At 42.4% G+C, this 9871-nt stretch overlaps 1 protein-coding gene across 7 annotated transcripts in view; it reads left to right on the forward strand.

Moving 5' to 3' along the window:
- PDE4B (phosphodiesterase 4B) overlaps nt 1-7991 on the forward strand; it is a 566020-nt gene extending 558029 nt beyond the window's left edge. For all 7 annotated transcript variants that reach the window (XM_059135175.1, XM_059135176.1, XM_059135173.1 and 4 more), the window contains 4 exons: nt 1174-1328; nt 1435-1557; nt 2257-2439; nt 5669-7991. In XM_059135175.1, coding sequence (XP_058991158.1) covers nt 1174-1328; nt 1435-1557; nt 2257-2439; nt 5669-6034 — 827 coding nt within the window. In that variant the 3' untranslated portion in view covers nt 6035-7991. The remainder of the gene's footprint in view (nt 1-1173; nt 1329-1434; nt 1558-2256; nt 2440-5668) is intronic.
- Nucleotides 7992-9871: the final 1880 nt, after the last annotated feature.

The following is a 9871-nucleotide window of genomic DNA, read 5'->3' on the forward strand; positions in this document are numbered from 1 at the left end:
AGAAATCTAGTTTGCAGATCTGGGACTGATCACAGGGTGAACGGGGCAGGAGTGCTGAAGTGTCTTCATATATCCTACCACGTATTCTGAGGATGTAACACGAAGAACACAGTTAAAGCAATGGTATGAGTGACAACATTTGCAATGAGTAACCTGTCACCATCACTTGGCTATTATTCTTTCTTAAGAGAAAAATGTTCCCTCCAGAATTTGTTGACCGTATTGTCCAGTGCAGACCATGGCTCTGCCTAACAAAAGATGTCTGTGCTTCTTCCGTGTGAATGGCAGGCTGGAAGCTGTCGTTTAGGTTTCCAGATGTTGCTATTTCTGACATACAGGGTCAGAGGACAGAAACTCTGATGTCAAGATTATTCTAGGGGCACCTGGGTGGCTCAGAGGGTTAAGGCCTCTGCCTTCGGCTCAGGTCATGATCTCAGGGTCCTGAGATCGAGCCCCGCATCAGGCTCTCCGCTCAGCAGGGAGCCTGCTTCCCTTCCTCTCTCTCTGCCTGCCTCTCTGCCTACTTGTGATCTCTGTCTGTCAAATAAATAAATAAAATCTTAAAAAAAAAAAAAAAGATTATTCTAAAAAATTATTAGTGTTTTGTCACCATATTTGTAGAAAACTCCAAAGAGCTAAATTATTTGGACAAAACAAAAATTTCACACTGACACTATTATCATCTTTGAAAAATCAAAAAGTCAAAAGGGACAGGACTGCGGAATCTATAAAAAAGTGAAATGGTTTGAAAATCCCAATACATATAATAAAGTTTAGTGGCATTTTTAGTTTATTCCTTTCTAAAGCACAAAATGTGTGAAGACATAAAGGAAATTACAAACTGAGATAAAAATAGGGTTTAGTTGCTCGGAGGTACACTTACTTAATGTTAAATTCTTCAAATGAAATGAAGAAGGAGAAAAAGGATTTTAAAATACCATGAATTTTAGTCAAAGAGAAAGCTTATGCACCAATATCTACGATAAGCATGTTTGGCTTGGGAAAGGACTACTTCCCCTTGAAAAGGGAAACTTTCTCTGATGAGAAATGACATGTGGGTCTTGGTTCCTGACATCATTTGGAGAGAACTGGATCTGATTTCACACTGAAGTTATGCCAGCGTTAGAATTGTATCCCTTTCTTATTAAGTCATCATTTTCCCTTGTTTATTAGATTCAGAACTCGCTTTGATGTATAATGATGAATCTGTGTTGGAAAACCATCACCTTGCTGTGGGTTTCAAACTGCTGCAGGAAGAGCACTGTGACATCTTCCAGAATCTCACCAAGAAGCAGCGCCAGACGCTCAGGAAAATGGTAATCGACATGGTAAGACTTCCTTTCTACATCCTTCACTTACCTTTCCCTTCCCAGGAGGAGAAACACTGTTCTCTCTGATAAGTCTCCTGAGAGTTTCATTTTCCTTTTACCCTAGGTGTTAGCAACTGATATGTCCAAACATATGAGCCTGCTGGCAGACCTGAAGACAATGGTAGAAACAAAGAAAGTTACAAGTTCTGGGGTTCTTCTCCTGGACAACTACACGGATCGTATACAGGTATTTGATGAGAACCTTTGATTTACTGCAAAACTAAACCAAACAACAGTTGGAAAATGAAAACAAACATTGGTTCAGTTAGCCGCGTATCTGGTTATTATTACAACTTGGCCTTATTTTCAGAACAAGCTAAGGAAAATGGACATTCAAGTTTATCCTCAAATTTATGAAGAAAAACATAACCCTATTTATTGAATTGGGCTAAGTTCTAAAGATAAATGGCAAAATTCACTTGTAATAGTGGTTACGTGACTGTGGGTCCCAAAAGCTCGCTTTTGGATATAAATCCCATCGACTTGAAGATTGTTAGGTCTGTTTTGATTATACAAACTGCCATCAGCTGGTCTCTTTCCACAAGTGGAAAATATGAAGACATCTACTTTGAGTAATTCTTTGCATTTTTTCCAAACTGGGGAAGTGATGGCAGCATTTGACCTCTAATGTCCCTTCCAATTTTTACATTCAATGACTGTCAATCTGAGAAGACACACGTTTTCCTTTTCAGGACTCCTATAATGGTAAATAACCAAGTCTGGCCAGCGTCACTGTAATAGGATTTTTTGGTCCACACACCACGATTATAATGCAACTAAAACGTTCTCGGGTTTGGTACCAAATGTACTAGTACAAGAGACATGAGATGTTCTGGTAGTATTTGCACTGTATTTTATGGGATTTTTCAAAACTTGATGATTCCAGGTCCTTCGCAACATGGTACACTGTGCAGACCTGAGCAACCCCACCAAGTCCTTGGAATTGTATCGGCAATGGACAGACCGCATCATGGAGGAATTTTTCCAGCAGGGAGACAAAGAGAGGGAGAGGGGAATGGAGATTAGCCCCATGTGCGACAAGCATACGGCTTCCGTGGAAAAATCCCAGGTATGTAATACGAAATTTTCAAAGTTTCTGTGAGCTCTGCTGATTGTCGAACTGGAGGGTTCGATCTAACTCCTGAGGTTAGACGGAAGCAACAACCCATTTAGTTCCATTCTATTTGTAACTCATTTGCCTTCTCCATTACACTCAGTTTCATAGGGTGGAGGGAAAGCCGCCCTCGGAAACTCATCAAAGTTTGGTTTGTGTATTTTCTAGCAGTTTAGAGAGCTATCTGTGACCTTAGCAAATCCAGCTGCCTGAACTCAGAGCTGTTTCCTCCTCCCCATCCCTCCAGATTTCTCTTATCCCTGTCCTTATCCAGGTACTTAACTCTTCATCCTTGCTTTCTTTGCCCTGTGCCTGTTGTCTCTCCATAATCAAGTGCACTGCCAAGAGTGAATCCCATTCCTGTACCTCTTCTACCTCACAGTCAATGCCCCGTCCTGTGTCCCCTTCCAAGGTTGCTTCTCTACCTCTGAGAACACGCTGACATCTTTGGATTGTGTCCAAAGCTACAAATCCCCTGTGCGCCAAGGACTGGGGACAAAAGAGTCCCCGAAGGCAGGGGGATGCAGAAATGCCTCAGATACCTCTGGCTGATACTAGAAAGTATCAGTATCCTTACAAAGGCTTCAGGGCATGCTGAAATGTTATTTTTTTCAGGGCAACAAATGGCCTGAGCTGGATAGTCCTGATTAAGAATGGGTCTACAGACTATGCCCAAGTCTTTAGCACAAAAGCATGAGGAGTGCTTTTGTTAGTTTTACCCTCTTTTCCCATTACCTGCTACCCCCAAACTTACATATACTTGTGATATCGATGCAAAGTTCCCTTGCAGTTATTATTTTATTGCTTTTTTTAAAAGAGTCCCAGGGAAATGAGTTTACAATCTGTGAAAGTCCTCTAAAATTCTAATATGCTATAAAAATGCATCCTCACATTCACTTGTCAGGGCCCATTCAAATCCCCCAAGGCCTTAATTCAAACAATTAGTTAGTTAATTCATTAACTAGAATAATTCCCATTTATTATCGACTGTGATGGTTTATATTTATATGGTGTTCTGTGTGGTTTTTCCACACACTTTTGCAGACCTCGTCCTATTTGAACCCCCACACAGCTTTGTGAGATGGACACAGGAGCTGCTTTCCCAGTGCATCAGGTGGAGAGGCTGGTTTGTTTTACCAGCTCCTGATCGACCCAGCTGCCCTCTGCCCAGAGCTCTTCACTCTCCCATCACTGTAGGCAGGTCTCCCTGTTGCCATGACATCATGGTACACTCTGGTGTTTTCCGCAGATGGGCTCCAGCAAGCATTGTCTGAGTTGTCTGGCAATAAAGCCCTTGACTAGGTGCTCTTAGGATGTGTAGAGCTCTCTCCTCCCGGGGCCCAGCAAATAAGCAACTAAAGGCAACCATTCAAAAAAGTGCTGAGCATTTAGCAGAAGCAAAATAAATGAAGAAAGGAAGTGACTGCACAGCGTTCAGCCAATTCCATTTTCTCCAATGCCTTGAGCTTGTTTTTTCAGGTCCCTGGAAAACACCTTGAAAATAGTCTCAAAAATCCATTAAATACACATGAAGAAGGAAAAGGGAGTGGGTGGAAGCAAGAGAAATATTAGAATATCTGCAGTCAGATTCACTGCAGGTCTCTGATATGCAGATCAGAGTTGTCCCTGACTTTGGTGTGAGTTACGTTAAGACTAGGGAAGCAGCAGGAGGGAGAAGAGAGATGATAGAAAGGTCGATAGGTGAAAGGTAATGAGAGATAGATAGATAGATGGATGATAAATAGATAATACATACAAATATACAGATGTGGGTAGATAGAGATATAAAAGAGTCACATCTGAATTTTGATATATCACATGACTTGGCAAAAACGAGAATGTTGTTAAAGGAAAGGTTTCCCGGGGCACTTGGGTGGCTCAGTGGGTTAAAGCCTCTGCCTTCAGCTAAGATCATGATATCCGGGTTCTGGGATCGAGCCCTGCCATCGGGCTCTCTGCTCGGTGGGGAGCCTGCTTCCGGAACCCCTCTCTCTGCCTGCCTCTCTGCCCACTTGTGAACTCTGTCTCTCAGTCAGATAAATAAATAAAACCTTAAAAAAAAAAAAAAAAAAAAAAGAGAAAAGCTTCCCCATAGTGTGGAAAGAGAGCAGGATCACGTCCCATGGAAGCATATACATTGCTTTTGCTCATTTACCTCCGAATCCAGACCCAGCATCTCTCCAGCCCCCAGACCAGGACAGGGGAATTCCAGTCCCTCACTCAACTAGTGCCTGTTCTTTTTCACAACCTGCCCCCACCCCCCATGTTTCCTGTTTGTCCGACAATGGGGAGGTCAGCATGAGGCCACAGAGGAGCTCATGCAGGATGCACGCCCCCTGTGTAAACCGTCACAGAGCCATAAGCCTTGTATTTATTCCCAGGAACACTAGCAAAGGAACTGCTTGATTGTTTTTATTTTCCCTCCTTTCTCCTGATGGAAGTGACCATACCCTGTGGATCTAAGACAATTGCAGACGTGTCCACAGAGGGGATGTTTGTTTGTGTAGGCGCTGGAAGTATCTTCAGATGTTTTACCAAAGTCATCTGCAAACAAAAACATTCCACGGAACTCGAGAAATTTCAGAGTCGTCAGGGGCTGTCTTCTTTTCATTTTGGAGTGGCGGCATATTTTAAATTTATCAGGGAAAGAATCTTGAGTCAGAACTCATTAGACCTGGAGCTTCCTTCTTTGGAGAATGACTCACAGAATCCAAGCAGTGACAAAGTCATTCCCGGCCAGGGTTACATCCAGACTTCTTCTCTGGCAGACAGAAGAGGAAAAGTAGTCAGTTAGAGTGAGGCAAACAGAAGCTTTGGAACCAGACGGAGCTGGGTCCAAGTCCCAGCTCTACCAGTTACTGGCTCTGTGATCTTTGACAAGATACTTCATCTCAGTGGGTCCCAGTTTCCTCCTTTGTAAAGTGTGGGTAACAATACTTTGCGGACGTAAAAGCCATAGTGTATATAGTACATCCAATATATAGGGTGTACTATATAGCAATAGTGTATATAGTACACCCAATATATAGGGTGTACTGTATAGTATATGCTCAAATAGAAGAATCTATCATTCTTGATCTCTCTTGAATTTTTGTGCCTCTTTCTTTGCTTAGAAACCAGGAGAGCTTGTTTGGTTTTCAGGAGTCTGTCGTAATAATCGATGCGTAACCTTCCTTTTTTCCAGGTCGGTTTCATCGACTACATCGTACACCCACTGTGGGAGACCTGGGCAGATCTAGTGCAGCCTGACGCCCAGGACATTCTGGATACTTTAGAAGATAACAGGAACTGGTATCAGAGCATGATACCCCAGAGTCCCTCCCCACCACTGGATGAGCAGAACAGAGACTGCCAGGGTCTGATGGAGAAGTTTCAGTTTGAACTGACCCTTGAAGAGGAGGATTCCGAAGGCCCTGACAAAGAGGGAGAAGGTCATAATTATTTCAGCAGCACAAAGACACTTTGTGTGATCGACCCTGACCATAGGGATTCGCTAGGAGAGACTGATGGAGACACTGGGGCAGAAGACAAGTCCCCGATCGACACATAATCACCTTCTCCATGTGGAGATGAACATTCCACCTTTGACAAGCATGCCAGCTGGATGGTAGGGCCAGCCCATCGTGGGGGCGTAGGCCTGCACGGGACAAGGGCCACGTGGCCTTTCCAGTTACTTGAGTTTGGAGCCAGAATGCGAGACCATGAAGCAAACAGCAGTTCAGAAAATGCCACGGTTGACTTGCCTTATATGCAAGCTTAGTGGAGAACTGAAGCTTTATCTGGTACTAAAGGCCAAGATCAGATCCTGAGTAAATGGCTTGAAAATGGAAGACACAAAACTGAGAGATTTTTCTGCACTACGTTTTGGGAGTCTGTCCCTCTAGTGACTGAACTGACTGATTAATAACTTCATTTATAAATCTGCTCACCTGTCCCCTTGTCTGCCAACCTGTGTGCCTTTTTTGTAAAACATTTTCACGTCTTTAAAATGCCTGTTGAATACCTAGAGTTTAGTATCAACTTCTACACAGAGAAGCGTTCAAAGTTGACATAAACTTTTTTGACTCTTTCTGGGGGGGAAAAAAGGAAAGAAAACGGTCTTCCTTCTTTCTTGGGCAATATCTTTCACTTTACTACAGTTACTTTTGCAAATAGAAAGGATATACTTCTAACCACATTCTATTTCCTTCCCCACTGGTCCCATCCAGCTTCACAGTTGTTCGTGTAACTTCTGTCTGCCCGCTTAGAGCAGTATATTTTTCTCCTCTTAGAATTTCACTTTTTGTGCTGCAAACAGAATAAAAGTGAACAAACTAAGAGGTAGGAAGGGTTTGTCATGTCATTCCCAATAACAGTCTGTGTAAAATTCCCCTCAGTGAGGCCGTGCGCCATGTTGTGTCCCGAAGCCCTGAGCCACTGGGCTCTGAACGGCGCCCCCCATCCTGTCCCCTCCCCTCCATTGCTCTCTACCCAGTGACACACCGTTTCCAATTTGACGCTGCCGTCTTTCTCTTGCACTGCCTTCTGCGCTAACACCTCCATTTCTGTTTATAACAGTATATTTATTACTCCATGTATATAATGTAATGTTTTGTAAGTTATTAATTTATATATCTAACATTGCCTGCCAATGGTGGTGTTACATTTGTGTAGAAAACTCTGCCTAAGAGTTGCGACCTTTCTTGTAACGTTTTGTATTGTGTATTATATAACCTGAACATCGCTTAAGAGAGACATACGACCCCCCTCCCTGGTGAGGACATCTGTGGGCTTTTATTCAGATGGTCGGCTCTTTTCCCTGAGTTGCTCATACTGCACAACCCCTTTGCGAACCGGTTTTGGAAATAGGATTCTCACATTCGATACTAAAATGGTTTATACTAAGCTTTTACTTTTGTATAGTTTGATAGGGGTAGGGGGCAAGGGGATGTCGTTTTCACCCACGTTCTATCCAAATCCGTGTCCACATGAGTTGGGTCCTAACTGGGTTCTCCTACCGTCGTGGCTTTGGTTTAAACAGCAACACTACATTCGCTCACAGATGGTTCTTCTGAGTGTTCCCAAACTACTGACTTTAAAGCTAAAGCCTCCTGCCTGCCCTTAAAGCAGGAATGTCATGTTCCAATTAATTACAAAAAACAAAAAACCCAACAACAATAAAACAATGTGAATTTTATAATAAAATGTGAACTGATGTAGTAAATTATGCAAATGTGAAGCTTCTGATAACACTTGTTAGGCCTCTTATTGGCTTCAGTCTCCATCTGTAAAATATATCCCACGCGTTCAGTTCAGCATTGTAACTCACTAGTTAAAGAAATGGCACAAATGTGCATGACCAATGGGCTGTATGTCTATGAACACTGCATTGTTTCAGGTGGACATCTTATTGTTTTCAAAAGTTTCTCACAATGTATGTTATAGTATTATTATTATATATTGTGCTCAGATGCATTCGTAAGAGACTTTTATATGAAGTGAATAAACAAAAGCATGATTAGATTAGACTGTAGGCCCCATTATTTGGTGGTTAGTTCTGATCTATCAAAAGCAGATCTTTCTCTTCTCTCCTACCATGCCCCACAAAGAAAACCAACCACTTTGCCTGGCCAGCCTGTCAACTGAAGTTTCAGAATCCGTGTCCAAAGAGTCCCTGAGCTTAGAACGTTTCACATGTTCTTAGCAAAGAGCCGCACAGCTCAGTGATGCAGGAGGTGGTTACAGAGAAGCAAACAGAACGGCTTTAAGGAATCTGAAAAAGCTTAAATCACTAGATAAACTCAGGGACTCTCCCACTTGGCTGGGTCCTCCAGAAAAAGGAATCACAGAATCGCAGAACATTAGCTTCATGTAGTCAGACGGTCCCACTGATCCATTTGACACACGAAGATGCTGAGGTCCGAAGAGACCTCTTCAAGCACCATTCACAGACCATTGGTTGACTCTCGTGGTCTTTTCCATGATTCACAGAGTCTCCTATTGATCATATAGTTATGCTTTACTTTCTGGAAAGAGCTTTGTAAATTTCATAGACAGAATACTTCAATGCTTTGTTGAAATTTTAAAATCAGCTTTAAAAAATGTTAGGCTAAGAAGTACATATGTGCGCGTGTGTGTGTGTGTGTGTGTGTGTGGTGAGGAAGGCTGCAAATGAGTCAATGGATAACATGTACTACTTTAGCCACAGGGAACTGTTTGTGAACTAGTTAGTGGGTCTGCTCTAGAATTCCACTCAATAAACTAAAATTAACTGAATTTCTTTACAAAGGTGAGATGAACCAATACCACACATCCAGTCAGCCTGCGGGTTCCAGAGCTAATGTTTACAGCACTTAGCTACCATCCTTGACTTCTGATTCCACACCTACCATCTCTGAGCTCTTACAGACTGACAAAAGTGAGTTGGTCAGCGTTGTCACAGGTGTGACTTTTATAATGTCTCCAGCTGTAAATATTTATAAACATGTGCAAGTATGTTTCCAATAGAGAAATGGTTTTTAATCCTTGCTGCAAATTAGAGTCACCTGAAGAATAATTTTTTTTAAAGATTTTATTTATTTATCTGACAGAGAGAGACATAGCGAGAGAGGGAACACAAGCAGAAGTGGGAGAGGGGGAAGCAGGCTTCCTGGAGAGCAGGGAGCCCGATATGGGGCTGGATCCAAGGACCCTGGGATCATGACCCGAGTCGAAGGCAGATGCTTAACCACTGAGCCACCCAGGCGCCCCTAAATATATATATATATATATATATATATTTTAATATTAAGGTTTGGGTTCCACCCACACTCCTAGATTCTTTCTGAATTCCCAAGAGCCCTGGTGACCAGATTTTTAAAATCTTCCCCAGGTAATTCTGCATGCGATCTGAGTGGAGAGCTCCTGCTCCTGCAGAGTTGTGCTTGGAGCGAAGGCTTTTGTCAGTCCATTCAGGCTATTATATAATAAAGTACCACATTATATATTATAATATAATATTATATTATTATAATAAATTTATAATATTATAAATTATATTATATAATAAAGTACCACAGACTAGGCAGCTTAAAAACAACAGTTTATTTTTCAGAGTTCCAGAGGCTGCGAAGTCCAAAATTAAGTTACCAGCCTACTGGAGTTCTGGTGAGGGCCCACTTCCCAGATCATAGCTGCCGGAAATAGGCTCCTTGCTCGGTGGAAAAGGCTAGAGATCTCTCTGGACCCCTTTATGGGAAGACACTAATCCCATTTATGAAGCCCCCACCCTCACGACTTAAGCAGCTCCCAAAGGCCTCACTTCCTAATACCATCTTTGGGAGTTGGAATTTCAACAGATAAATTTCAGAAGCGGGGGTTGCACAAACATTCAGGCCATAGCAGCTTTCTTGTGCAACGACCGTCTTCA

Source organism: Mustela lutreola, chromosome 10 (genome assembly GCF_030435805.1).
Source record: "Mustela lutreola isolate mMusLut2 chromosome 10, mMusLut2.pri, whole genome shotgun sequence".
Lineage (NCBI taxonomy): Eukaryota > Metazoa > Chordata > Mammalia > Carnivora > Mustelidae > Mustela > Mustela lutreola.